The sequence below is a fragment of the Amblyraja radiata genome, chromosome 21, assembly GCF_010909765.2.
Source record: "Amblyraja radiata isolate CabotCenter1 chromosome 21, sAmbRad1.1.pri, whole genome shotgun sequence".
Classification (NCBI taxonomy): domain Eukaryota; kingdom Metazoa; phylum Chordata; class Chondrichthyes; order Rajiformes; family Rajidae; genus Amblyraja; species Amblyraja radiata.
In genome coordinates, this window is record NC_045976.1 from 18880257 (window position 1) to 18898755 (window position 18499).

At 44.7% G+C, this 18499-nt stretch overlaps 1 protein-coding gene across 9 annotated transcripts in view; it reads right to left on the minus strand.

Annotated features, from left to right (window-relative positions):
* The window catches only part of anks1b (ankyrin repeat and sterile alpha motif domain containing 1B), a 703274-nt gene that overhangs the window by 501998 nt on the left and 182777 nt on the right, over window positions 1-18499 (minus strand). For all 9 annotated transcript variants that reach the window (XR_004415215.1, XM_033039691.1, XM_033039692.1 and 6 more), the window contains one exon: window positions 890-970. Coding sequence is in view for 8 of the 9 variants with exons in the window: in XM_033039691.1 (XP_032895582.1) it covers window positions 890-970 (81 nt within the window). In the remaining variant the exon portion in view is untranslated. The remainder of the gene's footprint in view (window positions 1-889; window positions 971-18499) is intronic.

Sequence of the window (18499 nt, forward strand, 5' to 3'; positions counted from 1 at the left end):
GGAGCAGACGGGATGGGGAGGGGGGGGGGGGCAGGTTGGTGTCCATTATTGCCGACTGTCTGCTATAACCGAATTTGGGATTACAGAGTATTAGAGAACCATTGTATAAGTGGTAGAAACAAAGACCTGCAGACGTTAGTTATTACACAAAAGGGCACAAAGTTCTGGAGGCCAGGCAGCATCTTTTGAGAATGTGAAGAGTTAACATTTTGGGTTAAGACCCTTTTTCAAATTCTTAGTCTGGAACTGGGCCTGGAGTTGACGGCCCCAGCCTGCTGGCAGCCGGGGGATTAACGAGCTTCAGTGGAGCCATTGGCCACGGCCAGTGGGCGGGTGGATTGCAGGTGAGGGTGGGTGGTGGCGGTGGCAGGCGCGGCCTGAAAGCAGCCGAGGGAGCTGTGGGGGCCGGGGCTGGTGGCAGTAGCTCTGACCTGGAGGCACCCAGGGGGGAGGTGCAAGCCGGCACTGGCAACCCAGCTTGGCGGTGAAGGTCAGTACGTCCGGCCTGGAACTGGCCGGACAGGCGGTGCGGGTCAGGGGTGACGGCAGCAGCCTGGCCTGAAAATGGCTGGGGAGGCAGTGCAAACCGGCCGCGGCAGCCCAGCCTCGTGGTGAAGGTCGGTAGATCTGGCCTGAAAGTGGCGGGGGAAGCGCATAGGCTATGGCTGGTGTCGGTAGCCGGGGGGGAGGGGGGGGGGGGTGGCGAAGATTGGTAGATCAAGCCTGAAAGTGGCCGGGAAGACGGTGCAGGCCTACTGGTGGCATCGGTAACCGGGGGTGGCGGTGAAGGTCCGTGCGCTATAACCAAAATCCGTTATATAGAGGTCCGTAATAATGAGGGTTTACTGTATATTAGTGTCTTTTTAAAAAGTGCATTCCCAATACTTACTTGTGTCCATTCAAAGCAGCATGATGTAAGGCTGTGTAACCAGAGGTGTCCGTACAGTTGGCATTGGGTCCACGCCAAATGCTGGAAGGAAAGACAAAATAAAAGCTGAATCTTTCACATGAAGTAAGGTTACAATCATTTATTAAATTAATTGACATGCATAATACAATGGGTAATTATTCTGAGCCCCTGAGATATTGATAGATCAAACTGGAGTGGTATTAATTGCCAGCTAATCACATTATATAAGGTTATCAGAAAGTGCACAAAATTCCTAAAACCAGATGCAACTCTCCTTAACAGGGCATTTCCGTTGATGATAGTTCAAGTTTTCATGTATGTTTTGGTTCTCAGTCAGTATTCAGTTTAGGTGATATAAACATGATCATATCATATACTTATTCAAAGTCTGATCTTGTACGTGTGTAGATGTGTATATGTGGTTGTCTTTCCATCTTCGCAAAAACATTACGCGGTAACGATTACATTTTTAGATATTCTGATTGACATTTTTCCCCTCGAGGCAGAGATCACCTTCACTGAACATTTTATGCTTTATTTCTTGACTTATTCGCGACTCATTACTGATTAAAAGTTTAAAAAAAGACTTTGAATTTAAAACAACCAGCTTCAACTGATGATGTCACAATGGCTTGGGTAGCAGTGATCAGCTTCACTGAAGATTTCATCCTATATTTGACGTTATTCGTGATTAAAGCTTTAAAAATGCAAACTTTCACAAGATTTTTATATATTCCGCTTCACATTTTTCCCCTCTAGGCAGAGATCACCTTCACTGAACATTTTATGCTTTATTTCTGGACTTATTACTGATTCAAGTTTTAGAAAATCAAAAGACTTTGAATTTAAAACGACCAGCTTCAACTGATTACATCACAATGGCTCAGCTAGTAGTGATCAGCTTCACTGAAGATTTAATCCTATATTTCACGTTATTCTCGATTAAAGCTTTAAAAATGCCAACTTTTACAAGATTTTTACTGTTAAAATAATTCCTGCCAATTTCCAACACACTTAGATACAATGTTGCGACACAGGATCACTCTGAACTTTTCACCTCACAGGAGGGGGAGGGCGAATTGTTATTGCAACAAGCAGGGCAAGTGCAATTGTAATTTTTTTTAAAGCCCACTGCTGAGGGAGGCAGGGGAGTGCAGGAATCTTATGTTTGGGAACGGCTTGAGTTGGAGGACCAGGCCTCCCATGAGGGCTACGGGTAGGGAACGGGTGCATTGGGGGAGCAGACTCAACGGGTCTGCACTTGGTCTAGTTAAAGTATAAAACTAACACTGCCTAGATCTGAAAAAAATGGCCTAACTCAAGATGCTCCTGGATTAAGTTCCACCAATATTTAGCATGAACAATCTCTCATCGGTTTCATCTGCTCAACATTGCTGGGTCTTCTGATCATTTCACTGGGGCATCACTTTCCACTACAAAGGTTAAATGCCATTTGGCTGCTAAACATCCATTTCCAGTGTGAGATGTTGATTGAAACCCCTGTATGTTTTTTTTGTAGTCAAGATGAAAACATGTTTTTCATCCAAAAATTTTTTTTCATCAAAGTATTATGAAAACTTCATAAATCCAACAATAACATGTTAAAAGAGAAATATATATTCCGTCACTAATCTTTAGATGTGCTAATGTTGGACAAGATGCTCTTTTTAGATGTACTTTTCTTTAATCTGCTAAAGTACTTGTATTTTGTAACACTGGGAATATTTTTACTGGAGCATCAATTTCATCTGAAGTGCTTGAACCACCCAACTTGTCTCTGTTTCACCGCCTCTGGAAAGAGTCACATGGGACCAAAACATAATGAAATTTCTACAGCAGTTTCTATTCTTAAAGAACAGCTGCTCAACTATAATAGTTTGGACAGCAATCTTTGTCGAATATTTTTACAAGTGGTCTCAAATGATTAACAAATGACATAATTACTTTCTTTAATCTTATTGGAATTCAGTTCTGCAACCATATGAAAAATATTTTCCAAAAATCAAAGGTCTTTGTCCGTTTTTCCAAACTTGGTACTGACCACTCAATGAATAATCAAGAACCTGAGGATTTGGAGTGACCAAACAAAGGGTGCCAAAATTAGCACGTCATAAATCTTAATTCAGATCCTTTCTCACATTATACGCCACTAGTTTCCACATTCAATGGATTATCCTCCCTAATTTCTGCCTCTACAACAAGATTCCACCATTGGGCACGCCTTCCTTTCCAATTTTAACTTTCACACCTTCCCTTCACAACTTGTTCCTCCTTCTCCACCAATTATTGTCCTTTTTGTGACATATTCATATATAACTTCAATACCTGAAGTAGGGTCTGAAGAAGGGTCTCGACCCGAATTGTCACCCATTCCTACTCTCCAGAGATGCTGCCTGTCCCACTGAGTTAGTTACTCCAGCATTTTGTGTCTATCTTCAATACCTGCCCGTCTCATTTGTCCCTTCTCCTTATCCTAAGACCCAAACAATATTTGCAGATGAAGTGCTGTTTCACCTGCACTTCTTACAATCCAGTGTACTGCATGCAGAGTTTACAATCATCAGAGAAACCAAGTGCAGATTAGCTGATGCTTTGCAGAACATTTCCATTCAGTCCACCAGTGTGATGCTGAGCCTCCAGTCACTTGCCTGTTTAATTTCTCATTCCCCTCCCACCCAGATGAGTCCATCATTGGCCTCCTACACTGTCTCATCAAAGTCCAGTGTATGGTCCCTTGTGTTGATGCTCTTGTTCCACTAAACCAAATCTGTAGTTTTTTGAATGCCACTCACTTCCGAGAAATACAAATTATCCAAATACTTCCTTAACAGCATGTAATTAATGACAACTTTCTGAATATTTAATACTTAGCAATTATCAATTTTTTTTGTGGAAACAAATTTAAAATGGTTCTGCGTAACTACAGAAAATCTACAAAGGAACGAGTTTGATAACAAAATAAGGTTCGCAACAGCTTGGCAACAAAATCACTTCCAGATGTTTAAGAAAGAACTGCAGATGCTGGAAAAATCGAAGATAGACAAAAAATGCTGAAGAAACTCCGCGGGTGAGGCAGCATCTATGGAGAGAAGGAATAGGTGACATTTCGGGTCGGGACCCGAAGCATTGCCTATTCCTTCTCTCCATAGATGCTGCCTCACCCGCTGAGTTTCTTCAGCATTTTTTGTCTACCTTCCAGATGTTTAATATCAGTGGGCAAGCTGTAGTTGATGATATTATTTCACTGCTTCCAGAGAATGTGCTTTAATCCATGGTTTAAGTGGTTAACTGTGGTTAATTGTGGTTTCAGCCACTTCGCCACAAGGCAGAAGACCACTTGCAGAAGAGGATGAGGAAACAGCAGGAACATATTAGCTGAAAATCCAGCAAAAGGAAGGAAATATATTATTTTAAATTGTCAGTGTCTACCAACTCTGCAGAACAAGACCTCACTGATATGTCCTCAGATCATTATTCCATAATTCTCGAACATACTGTGTTGTGACAAAGTAACAGGGATTCCACTGGTGAATTGCACTGGCATTGAAACATAGAAAATAGGTCCATTCGGCCCATCGAGCCAAATTATCATGGGTGATCATCCAAAATCAGTATCCCGTTCCTGCTTTCTCCCCATATCCCTTGATTCCGTTAGCCCTAAGAGCTATTTCTAACTCTCTCTTGAATACATCAGTTGAAGCATTTCAACAAATTCATTTAGCATTGCCTCCAGCACCAGTGTGCAAATCTAGTCAGCCATCGATCTACAAAAACTGCACCTTTGCTGAGGCTTGGGTTCACGTCAGTTGAGAATAAAATAGAAGGGATCCAAAAATTCTGCAGTGTGACCAGATCACCTCATTAGCCCTCCAATTTCCCTGCAGGGATAAATAAAGTTCTATCGTATCGTATAGTGGCCACAAGAAGCACCATTGCTGAGGCTTGGGTTCACATAATATAGTATAGTATAGTAATAATACAGTACAGTATAGGACTGGCAATTTATCTGTACTGGTCATTCCAATCTACAATGATAGATGTTAGGATTGGAGGCAGTTATACACTGTAATTTAATTTAGGTTAGATAAAAATATTTAAATGGTGATATTTCATGCAAGATTAGAAGACTAATCATGGTCTGACCTCAAACATAAGTGAGTACTACCTGATAATAATTTTATGATTAGAAAACATACCATATAATGCTACAGTAATCAGTAATTTTCTATTGTGATCCTTTACTTCTCAAATCTATGAACATGATGTACTTGGAAGGTGGGGATAGATAGGAAGGAAAGATAAGGCAGGAGAGATCAGACCAGCAATCGAGTCAAGAGAAGGACTGCAGCTATAACTTCAGAGCAACTCTTTGTCAAGTATAGACGCAAAATGCTGGAGAAACTCAGCGTGTTAGGCAGCATCTCTGGAGAAAAGGAATAAGTGGCGTTTCGGGTCGAGACCCTTCTTCAGACTGGGGCGAGTTTCTCATTGCTTGTTCTCTAGCTACAGGTCTAGTTACACCTTTCATTGTTGGTGATCTGCAGTATGTTGTTGGTGGTGGGGAAATCAGTGATGGCAATCCTAATGAAAATCACAAGGAATTGCTAAAGAGATTTTTTTATTGAAAGAGGTGGTCCTCTGACTCGTATGTAGTGTGAATGTTGATTGTCACTTTTCAATCAAGCTTTCACATTGACTGATTCTTGCAGCATGTAATCATATAATTTTATCTAAAGGGTTTGAAATGTCCCCGGAACATTAATCATTTATCAGCAAACATCCCAACATCTATGTGGCAGCTTGATGATGACTGTGAACATTTGTGAAGTGGTTTAAAAGGTTTGAGCCTAAGGAACTACTCTGAAGGATGCATAAAATAAGGTCCTGTGGCTAAAATTATTTTTATATACTGAAATCCAAGTTTTGGAGTCAGGCATTGGTAGTTAGTGTGGCCACATGAAAGCTAGCCACAACCTTTGGAGTGAATTCAACATGGGTGGTGGTGATGTTCTCTGACAATGTCTTCCCTTATTATCCTTCCAATGCTGTAATTGTGACATAGCCTTGATTTGATTTTGAGATTTCCAGCACTGCTGTCTGCTGGTATGGGCCCAGGCAAAGGAAAGTCATCACATCTACATGAGGAATTCTGCATGGATGCCACTGAAATGTCATCCCTCTTCATTAACTGAAGTTTACTGTCCAGTGGACAGAGTCATTGACTGCATCACTGCTCTCACCCCATTTTCCTCCCAGACATGAGAAGTGCAAAGTTCCTCTGGTTCTTACCCTCCACCCCAAAAGTCTCTGCACTCAATGTTCACAATCATCCTTCATAATTTCCACCAGCTGCCACAAGATTCATTGACAATACACATATTCAGCAGTGCTTTGGCAACACTGACTGGAAGGCATTTGCAGCCCAGGCCACCCTTGACTCCCACACGGACATTGATTCCTACACATCCTCTGTTCTGGACTTTATAAACTCCACCATCAATAGTGTCACCTCCCTCAAACGGGTGACCATATTCCCGAATCAGAAGCCATGGATGAACAGCGAGGTCAGGCTACTGCTGAAAGCACGGGACACCGCTTTCAGGTCAGGCGATGCTCGAGCCTACAGTTCATCCAGGGCTAACCTGAAGAGGGGTATCAAGAAGGCCAAGCACTGCCATAAGCTCAGGATTGAGGAGCACTTCAACAACAACTCCGACCCCCGACGCATGTGGCAAGGCATCCAGGCCATCACGGACCTATAGACCCACCAACACCACCCCCACATCCAGCGATGCCTCCTTCCTTGAGGAGCTTAACCACTTCTATGGCCATTTCGACAGGGACAATCTAGAGATAGCCATCAAGGCTGTGCTCCCTGCCGATCACCAACCCCTCACACTCACCCCCTACGACGTATTCGTGGCACTGAGTAGGACTAATGCACGAAAGGCTGCTAGCCCTGACGGCATCCCCGGGCGCGTCCTCAGGGCCTGTGCTGCACAGCTGACAGACGTCTGGACTGACATCTTCAACCTGTAACTTGCCCAAGCAGCTGTCCCCACGTGCCTTAAAACCACCTCCATCGTGCCAGGTGCCAAAACACTCCACTGCGGCAAGCCTCTACGACTTCCGCCCAGTTGCACTTACTCCCATCATCCTACTAAGTGCTTCGAGAGGCTGGTCCTGGCACACCTCAAAGGCTGTCTACCTCCCACACTGGACCCCTATCAGTTTGCCTACCGCTAGAACAGGAGTACGGAGGATGCCATCTCAACGGCACTTCGCTCCGCCCTCTCCCACCTCGACAACAGAGACACCTACGTAAGAATGCTGTTCATCGATTACAGCTCAGCATTCAACACCATTATACCCTCTAAACTGATCACCAAACTCGGTAACCTGGGCATCGACCCGTCCCTCTGCAACTGGATACTGGACTTTCTAACCAACAGACCCCAGTCTGTTAGGTTAGACAAGCACACCTCTTCAACCCTCACCCTGAACACCAGCGTTCCACAGGGCTGTGTGTTGAGCCCCCTCCTCTACTCCCTCTTCACCTACGACTGCACACCTGTACATGGTACTAACACCATCATCAAGTATGCAGATGATACAACAGTGATTGGCCTCATCAGCAACAACGATGAGTCGGCCTATAGGGAGGAGGTCCACCTCCTAGCAGCATGGTGCGCTGACAACAACCTGGCCCTTAACTCCAAGAAGACCAAGGAACTCATTGTAGACTTCAGGAAGTCTAGGGGCGGCACGCACACCCCTATCCACATCAACGGGACGGAGGTGGAACGTGTTTCCAGCTTCATGTTCCTGGGGGTCAACATCTCCGATGACCTCTCTTGGACCCACAATACCTCAACTCTGGTCAAGAAGGCTCACCAGCGTCTCTTCTTCCTGAGGAGACTGAAGAAGGTCCATCTGTCTCCTCAGATTCTGGTGAACTTCTACCGCTGCACCATCGAGAGCATCCTTACCAACTGCATCACAGTATGGTATGGCAACTGCTCTGTCTCCGACCGGAAGGCACTGCAGAGGGTGGTGAAAATTGCCCAACGCATCACCGGTTCCTCACTCCCCTCCATTGAGTCTGTCCAAAGCAAGCGTTGTCTGCGAAGGGCGCTCAGCATCACCAAGGACTGCTCTCACCCCAACCATGGACTGTTTACCCTTCTACCATCCGGGAGGCGCTACAGGTCTCTCCATTGCCGGACCAGCAGGTCCAGGAACAGCTTCTTCCCTGCGGCTGTCACACTACTCAACAATGTACCTCGGTGACTGCCAATCACCCCCCCCCCCTGGACACTCCTCCCACAGGAAAAACACTATGACTGTATGCATGTAAATAGTTTTATTTATTGAAATCATATTCTATGTCGCTCTTCCAGGGAGATGCTAACTGCATTTCGTTGTCTCTGTACTGTACACTGACAATGACAATTAAAGTTGAATCTGAATCTGAATTTGTATTCTTCTTCCTTTCCCTTTCAGCAATTCATCAGGATTGTTCCTTCTCTTGCACCTCCAACACCGCCTACCACTCCATGTCATACGGCACTGTCTCAAGCAATCATGAAAAGTGTAACACCTCTCCTTTTACCTCTTCCCTTCCTACCAGCCAGGGGCTTAAATATTCTGAAGCCATGATTCACCTGCACTACTTCCGATTTAGAGTATTCCACATGGTGTTCACATAATGGTCTTCTGTTTCATTTAGTTTAGAGATACAGCTTGGAAACAGGCCCACCAAATCTGCGCCGAACAACAATCCCCGCACACTAACACTATCCTACACACACTAGCGACAATTTTACAATTGTACCAAGCCAATCAGCCTACAAGCCTGTATGTCTTTGGAGTGTGGGAGTAAGGCAGCAACTCTACCGCTGCGCTACCATGCCGCTCCCCTGTACACTGGCAAAAGCAAATGTGGATCATGTGACCAGGTTGGGCAGCAGCTGTGCTCATTCCACAGGAACCAAAGCTTTCAGTTGTTACCATTTTAATTCACCATCCCACTCTGATGCCACTGCATGTGGCCTCCTGTACTGTTACCACAAGACACAACACATGCATGAGAAACACCACATAATGCAGCCTTCCATTTATTTTGCCTTTTTAAGAAACATTTCCAACAGCTATAATTTTATTTCTTTTCATCGCTGTCTATACTGATCTATTGAATATGTCCCAATATGTCAGAACTACACTAGCAATCAATTACATTGAAGGCGGCACGGTGGTGCAGCGGTAGAGTTGCTGCCTTACAGCACTTGCAGCACCAGAGACCTGGGTTTAATCCCAACTATGGGTGCTGTCTGTACGGAGTTTGTACGTTCTCCCCGTGACCGCTTGGGTTTTCACCAAGATCTTCGGTTTCCTCCCACATTCCAAAGACATACAGGTTTGCAGATTAATTGGCTTGGTATAAGTGTAGGGTACTGACATGGATTGAAAATTGGTTGCAAACAGGAGACAAAGAGCAGGGATTAACGGATCCCTTTCAGAATGGCAGGCAGTGACTAGGGGGGTACCGCAAGGCTTGGTGCTGGGACCGCAGCTATTTACAATATACATCAATGATTAAGATAAAGGGATTCAAATTAACATTACCAAATTTGCAGATGACACAAAGCTGGGTGGCAGTGTGAACTGTGAGGAGGATGTTATGAGAATGCAGGATGACTTGGACAGGTTGGGTGAGTGGGCGGATGCATGGCAGACACAGTTTAATGTGGATAAATGTGAGGTTATCCACTTTGGTGGCAAAAACAGGAAGGCAGATTTATTATCTGAATGGTGTCAAGTTGGGAAAAGAGGAAGTACAAAGAGATCTGGGTGTCCTTGTTCATCAATCACTGAAAGTAAGCATGCAGGTACAGCCAGCAGTGAAAAAAGCAAATGGCATGTTGGCCTTCATAACAAGAGTTGAGTATAGGAGCAAAGAGGTCCTTCTGCAGTTGTACAGGGCCCTAGTGAGACCACACCTGGAATATTGTGTGCAGTTGTGGTCTCCAAATTTGAGGAAGGACATTCTTGCTGTTGAGGGAGTGCATCGTAGGTTCACAAAGTTAATTTCTGGGATGGTGGGACTGTCATAGGTTGACAGAATGGAGCGGCTGGGCTTGTATACTCTGGAATTTAGAAGAATGAGAGGGGATCTTATTGAAAAATATTAGATTATTAAGGGATTGCACACGCTAAAGGCAGGAAACATGTTCCCGATGTTGGGGGAGTCCAGAACCAGGGGTCACAGTTTAAGAATAAAGGGTAGGCCATTTAGAACGGAGATGAGGAAAAACGTTTTCACCCAGAGAGTTGTGAATCTATGGAATTCCCTGCCTCAGCAGGCAGTGGAGGCCAATTCTCTGCATGCTTTCAAGAGAGAGTTAGATGGAGCTCTTAAAGATATCAGGGGATGTCAGGGAATATGGTGAGAAGGCAGGAACGGGGTCAGTGATGGAAATGTGTTTTAGGAACTAGGGTTACGCTAAGGTCCGTGAGGCTGAGGTTGGGATGGAAGGGGGGGGGGGGGGCGGGAATTTTTTTAATATGTGCGGTCATACACCTGTAAGAGGAGGGGGGGGGAGAGAGAGGGGAGAGGGGGGAGGGGAGAGGGGGGAGGGGAGAGGGGGAGGGGAGAGGGGAGAGGGGAGAGGGGAGAGGGGAGAGGGGAGAGGGGAGAGGGGAGAGGGGAGAGGGGAGAGGGGAGAGGGGAGAGGGGAGAGGGGAGAGGGGAGAGGGGAGAGGGGAGAGGGGAGAGGGGAGAGGGAGAGGGAGAGGGAGAGGGAGAGGGAGAGGGAGAGGGAGAGGGAGAGGGAGAGGGAGAGGGAGAGGGAGAGGGTATAAATATATACATATATATAGGGTGAATGACTTTACCTGCACACCTGAAGAAGCCCGTGTTCGAGGTCCGGAGCCCTCAATGACAGTGAATTAAGAAATTCCCCCGTGAATTTTATTCAAAGGAATGTGGCATCATTAATACTTGATCAAAACACAATTACATTTACTGAGGAATGTGAATCGATGTATTGATGACACATTGTATAATTACGTGTTAACTACTGGCTGTTAACATGTGCTAACAGTGGTAGTTAATAAATCGTTTTCGTCTCATGGCCGGTGCAGCGTGACTCGTTGTAAAGATTATCCATGGTCGTTTTTTATTAAAATCCGTATTTAACAACTCTGACTCCCTTCTAGTACAGAAATTGGACATAAACTGGAAACTGAAAAGTAGGGGAACGCCGTCGCCCTAAGTACCCCCCATTTCCATCACTGAACAGGGTACTGAATATGGATGATCAGCCATGATCACAGTGAATGGTTATGCTGGCTCGTAGGGTCGAATGGCCTACATCTGCACATATTGTCTATTGTCTATAAATTGTTCCTAGTGTGTGTACGATAGTGTTAATGTGCAGGATCGCTGGTTGGTGCGGACTCGGTGGGCCGAAGGGCCTGTGTCAGTGCTGAATAACTAAACTAAACTAAACAATTGAATAATGAAAGGCCTATATCAAGTGGATGTGGAAAGGCTATTTCCAATAGTGGGAGAGGGCACCGCCTCAGATTAAAAGGATATACCTTAGAATGGAGTTAAGGAGGAATGTCTTTAATCAGGGTGGTGAATCTGTGGAATTCATTGACACAGAATGCTGTTGCGAGCCTCCTAGGTTCTTGATTAGTAAGGGACAAAGGTTACGGGGAGAATAACGGCAAAGGGGGTTGAGAGGGAAAAATAGATCAGCCATGATCGAATGGCAGAGCAGACTAGATAGGCCAAATGGCCTATTTGTACTATATCTTATGATCTTATCCCACCTACCATGTGTCCAGTCTATCAGAGAAATTCAACCTTATTTCACAGCTACCTTATCTAATATATTTGTCTCTTTCTCAAGTCTAATGAAGGATCCCTCATCTGAAATGTTAACTGTTTCTCTTTCCACAGATGTTTCTAACCTGCTTACTTTTTCCAACTTTTTCCATTTGGTAATTAAATATCATTAGCTCTATTTTTCTTATCGTTAGACTGGAATGCTGTTTATAGATTTTAGCTCGGCCTTTAATACTATACACCCGATTAAACTCTACAATAAAATGTTGGACATGAGCATTCACCCAGCCATGTGCCATTGGATTCTACACTTTCTAACAAACAGACAGCAAAGAGTCAAGGTGGGTGAAAAACTCTCCAGCCCTTTGACTCTCAACATAGGAGCCCCCCAAGGGTGCGTTCTGTCACCCCAGCTCTTCTCACTTTACACCAACAACCTCACATCCCAATGCAGCTCAGTTAAAAATTTTAAATATGCAGACGACACAACAATAATTGGCTTTATCTCAGACAACAAAGAATCACAATACCATCTAACAGTCGATAGCGCAGTCAAATGGTGCGCAGACAACAACCTCCAGCTTAATACTTCAAAAACCTTAGAAATCATCATAGATTTCAGACGCAATCAAAACCACAAACCCCCGGTCCATGTCAACTCTCACCCCATAACCTCCACGAACGCATTTAAGTTTCTAGGCACCTATATCTCCAATAATCTAAAATGGCACATCAATGCAGACCACGTCATCAAGAAAGGTCAACAACGCCTATATTTCCTCAGACAGCTCAAAAAGTTCAGTCGATAAACACCTCCTGGTCCGTTTCTATCAATCAATCATTGAAAGCATCATCACCTCCTCAATCACAGTCTGGTACGGTAACACCGATAGTCACTCACTACACAGAATACAACGCATTGTCTCCAAGGCCTCCAGGATCATCAACTCCCCCCTCCCCTCAATCCATTCCAGTTATCTCCAACGTACCTCAAAACGGGCAAAAAAGGTCATCTCGGACCACTCCCATCCAGCAAATCACCTTTTTCAGTCTCTCCCTTCGGGGAGGCGCCTCGGGTCACTTGCTACTAAAACCACCCGCTTTAAAAACAGTTTCTTCCCCTCAGCAATAAGAACTCTCAATTCCGTCCAATAATCAGACAATAATATGACTTTTGATGTATACAGTGTCTTGTCTATGGTCTTTGTTTGTTCTTTTGCACTATGTATTGTTGGTGAGATTTGTGATTTGTGATGTGGTATGGATGCACTTTATTACGGTGATCTGTGTTATTAGTGGTATGTAACAAAAGCAGTGTACCATCATGTACCGAACCCAAATACCACCAACCCTGGTTGCGTGGCAATTAAAGATTCTATTCTATTCTATGTCTACCAAGTAACTTTTTACAACTCATTACATCAAGCTTAGAACCTTAATGTGTTGAGAGCTGTCCCCATTAAATCATTTCCACGTCCTATCACAGAGATTCCCTTTATTCTTCACATCCCTCCCCCATCCCCTACTGACAACAAACTTGCATTCCTTGCCCTACTAGATCTGATGAAGAGTAATAGAGTTTGGATCGCTTTTCCCAGATGCTACCAGGCCTGCTGAGTGTTGTTTTCAACATTTTCTGCTTTTGTTTCAGACTTCCAGCATCCGCAACTTGTTTGATTTTCATCCCGAATTAACTGATTTTAGTTTTGCTAAGGTTGTTCAATAGGACACTCAATCAATTGATGGCTGGATATCTCGGGCGACTATTTTCGTCTCATATCTGCAATTCATCTCCCTGGCCATGTTTGGACAATGGCTGAGATGACATTTGGAGCTAAGTGCTCCCAGTACTACCCAAGGCGGGGTATCAGTATACTCAATTTAATAGAACTGTGGCAATAGTAAACTCTAATTCATAGCTCTGTTGCTGTGACTTTCCCATGGAGTGCTGACTAGAGTAGACTGGCATGAAAGACAATGATTTGATGACATTTACTTGTTTGTTTTTAAGCAATTCCTAGGCAGGTCTCCTCACTGTTAGTCAGGTGGCATTGCTGAAGCAGTACTGGAACAGCCCAGCTACAGAGAGCAGGTCCTCGGGACAATGGCAAGGATATTATTGGACTCAATGCCATTGCTGGAAACAGCCATTTCATAACATCATGAGGAATAATTCAGATTGACTGAAGACTGGCCTCTGTGATCCGGGGGTCCTCTGATGGAGGTTGAGATGCTTTACTACATACTCTTGACTGAAAATAGTCAAGAATGCTTCAGCCTCGCCTATTGCACTCAAATGCTGGATTACACTAGTGGAATTGTTCAGAGCCTTCCCTTCCTCAATAATTGCTTATTTGCTCATCACCATTTACAATCAGATTGGACCTGTTCCAAAATGTTGGTTTTGAAATCATGGAACTGTGGCATGCATGTATTCCCATGCAGTAGCTTCATTAAGTTGGCATGAGATTTCTAGATAGGGTTCAATTTGAGGCACTTTGGAAAGAAATCAGGAATACGACATGCAGAGAAATTCAGAGACATTTGGAATGCAGAGTAGATAAGTGTATGAAAAGTAGTCACGAACAGCACATGAAAAATATGAGTGAAACACAGGAAAGATAATTAAGAAAAGTGAAAAGATTTAATTGAAAGAATTGTGAAATAATGTACAGAGAATCACAAGAAATTTATCTGTAGGAAATTATTTATTTTATTTGTTTTATGTTGTAAAATTATTAGTTACAAAAATAATTCAAAATTAGGTAATGTTTTGACTTCCAAAGTATATTCAGCAGCTATTCTAACTTTGCACATACATATATTATTGTGAGTCATTCATAACATTATGTTCACCTACATTGTACAGGGCTCCAAATTAACGGTTGCCCAGGTGCCATTGACCACTCAAAGTGCAGCTGGGCAACCTAAATGCCGACTCATTTTGCCCAGCTTGGCAATCAAACACTGGTTTATATAGATAGACACAAAAAACTGGAGTAACTCCACGGGTCAGGCAGCATCTCTGGAGAATAGGAACGTGACGTTTCGTGTCGGCGGCGGCGGCGGCTGTATTCGTCTAGTATCTTTGATTGTGGGGCAAAGATACTAGGTGCGTGGTGGCGAAGGGTCGGAGCGAATGACGGCCCCGACCCAGCGGCAGCAGCGGCCGCGGCTCCATCGCCTCCTCCTCCCGCACCCCGCACGGTGGAAGGAACCTCCCTCTCCCTCCCTCCTCCCGGCCTCGGCGTGCGGGAGGGGTTGTGAAAGCGCCGTTGGCAGATTTGCAAGCAGCAGCCGCGATCGCCCTGATAACGGCCACTGCTTGCAAATCCGCCAACGGCGCTTTCACAACCCCTCCCGCACGCCGAGGCCGGGAGGAGGGAGAGGGAGGGGGAGGCGGATGCCTCCTTCCGCCGTCTGAAGCAGCTGCACGACAGATCCTATAGCTATAGGATCTTTCAGCTGCACCGCTCGGCCCCGCACCTTCCAGTCGGCTGGTGGAGGAGGGGAGGCTGTGGCGAGGAGGCGGCGACAATTTTGCGTTGGACAGGGACGGCCAAGGCAGCGGGGCGATGTTGTCCCAGGAGCGCTGACCTTCCTTCCTCCCCACCTCCTCTGCATTTTCCACCCCACCCTCTCCCTCTCTCTTGTACGCCCCCTCCACCCCTCTTATCCTGGGACCCCTCCTCTCCATCCCGCACTGATCCTCATTCCCCCCTCCTCTATTCAGTCCTCACTGACATCCCGTGCTCCCCTCCCCATCTACCCCCCCCCCCCCAATCTATTCATCACCCTACCTACCTCGCATTGATTCACCTGCCACCCCCCCCCAATCCATCCATCCTACACTGGTCCCCCAAATCATCCTGTACTGATTCTTCCATTCATCCCGTACTGACCCACCCATCCATCCTGTAGTGATCTCCCCATTCATCTTTTACTGATCCCCCATTCATCTTTTACTGATCCCCCATTCATCCTGTACTGATCCCCCATGCATCCTATACTGATCCCCTCATTCATCCTGTAGTGATCCCCCATTCATCCTGCACAGACCCTCCGATCCACACTGTCCTGACCCCCCCCCCCATTCATCCTGTACTGATCCCCCCCATTCAACCTGTGTTGACCACCCCCCCCCCCCCAATCCATCCTGTACTGATCCCCCCCATTCTTCTCGACAGTTTGAAGAAGGGTCTCGACCCGAAACGTTGCATATTTCCTTAGCTCCATAGATGTTGCCTCACCCGCTGAATTTCTCCAGCATTTTTGTCTACCCTCATTCATCCTGTACTGATCCCCCCCCCCCCATCCTTCCGTACTAACCCCCCATTCAACACCACTGACATCTCCTCTCACAATTTTACATACTCCAACCAACACGTACTAATTCACCTGCATCAATCCATCCATTCCGCACCGATTGCCTTCTCAAACCCCCCGCCACCTATCCACCCCGCACTGATTCACACACACCCTGACCCTATTGTGCTTCATGGTCTTCAGAGCGAACATTGACTATGTTTGATAACGGAATGCAATCAAATGTATTTTAATTCCCAATGTTATTCTTTATAATAAAAGGTATTGTATTGTATTGTATTGTATTTGTTTGGACACCTTTAAACATATTACCAAAAGAACATTTGCTGCAGTTATGTCCTTTGGCCATCTCTTGTCAGTTAGTGTAATGTTTAACCTGTCAGATGGGTATAGTCGGTTTTAACAGCTATTATCATAAAATGCCTTTAGAAATTTTCTTGCAACCTGTATATTTTGTTATGGATAAATTATGGGGGAAGCGAGAGTGTTTCTGTGCCAATAGCAATAAAGACCCATGCTATGGCCATGTCATGGTAATTTTCGGTCCTTCACAGAAAACATGCTTGCATCAATTGCAATGTGTAAAAAGAGTTGAGATATTTTATTGTAATTTTGCTGCATGTCATTGCTGGTATATATAATGTCTTGATTGGTGAATATGTTTAGTTTGTGACTTTATTTGAAGCAGAAATAATATGTGAATGTAGACAAAAGTGCTGGAGTAACTCAGCGGATGCGGCAGCATCTATGGAGCGAAGGAAATGGGCAACGTTTCGGGGCGAAACCCTTCTTCAGACTGAAGGGTTTCGGCCTGAAACGTTGCCTATTTCCTTCGCTCCATAGATGCTGCTGCACCCGCTGAGTTTCTCCAGCACTTTTGTCTACCTTCGATTTTCCAGCATCTGCAGTTCCTTCTTGAACATAATATGTGAATGCTTCATTGAGCATAATTCCAACTGGTAACTACGCACTTCGTACAAGCACATTATCACACGCTTCATGCAAACCGTCTTAAATGTCCACCTAAACTGTCATTTGGCAACCTAAAAAGCTGTCGTTGCCCGGCTGGCAACAGGGGAAAAAAGTTAAGCGAGAGCCCTGTTGTACAACCTTAAATCAATTACTTTTGCACACAATTTAGTTTTATAGCCGAATGAATATTTTATTGTCACAGTGAAATTCTTTGCTTGCAAGGTATGCAAATAGTTGCCACATACGGCACTTACAAAGTTACAAAATACCCCCGCGCCAGGCCCCCCTTTGTTCTCCCCCCCCCCCCTTCTCCCTCTCCCTCTCCCTCAGATGGCGAGGGAGAGGGAGAGGGAGAGGGAGAGGGAGAGGAGAGAGGGGGGGGGAGAACAAAGGGGGACTGATGGAGCTGATGGAGTGGCCGTGATTTAATTCCTCTTGGGTAAGGCAGCATCTTCAACTAGGCAATATTCTCTCAGCATGACATTGAGATGCCAGTCTAAATGTTTGTGCTCGGGCCACTGGGATGGACAAGAATGCAATTGTGCTATCATTGAACCACAGCTAGCAGCATTGGAGGTGAAAAAAAGACAATTTAACCATTTATTTCACCTCATTCCACAAAATATTGTTTCTCTCTTCAAAACCCTCTAAAACCTGAATTTGTAAAATTGTTGATTCCTGGAATCCGAAACATTATTCCACCTCCAAATCTAAAAAAAACAAGTGAAAGACTTCTGTAGACTCACAGCAAAAACAGAATGCCAAACATTCCTCAGAAATACCGATGGGATTGCTCAAAGCTGAGAGTGAATGGGGTGTGGGGGTGATAGGGAACCCGTTTCAATTACCATTCAACTTTCGTTTCAGGTTTAGGTTTATTATTGTCGCATGTACCAAGTACGGCTTTGTTTTGCATGCATCAGATCAGATAATATTACACATAAATACAATGAAGTCAAACTCACCTACAGTTAGTAGAGCAAAGATGGTCCTCAAATGTACAGAGTGCCAAATATATTTTTTATGGAAGGAAAATTCAGGATATTCTCAACACCCACTTAATAAAATGTTAATGAATGCACAAGAATCCAGGAAATGTGAAATGTCTTCCATCTATTTATGCTGCTTCTTCCACAGCTCATCTACGAGATCCATTGCAAATATTCTTTACCTATAAAGCCAATCGAGCAGAATCCCTGCTTATCTTGCAATCTATCCTCTCACCGGTTGTCTTCTATGGTTTTCCATGTTCAAGTCCGCAGATCACGTTTGTACCATATTTTATCAAGTTTGTGAAATGTATCCATTTTATAACCTTCCATTTTGTCTCAGCACAATTAATTTGAAAGATCTTTCAAAACAACATTAACTTGTTTCACCAGCGTTTCTTCTTGTCCAATATTTTAGGAGAGTTATCTATTTTGATCGTTATTCTC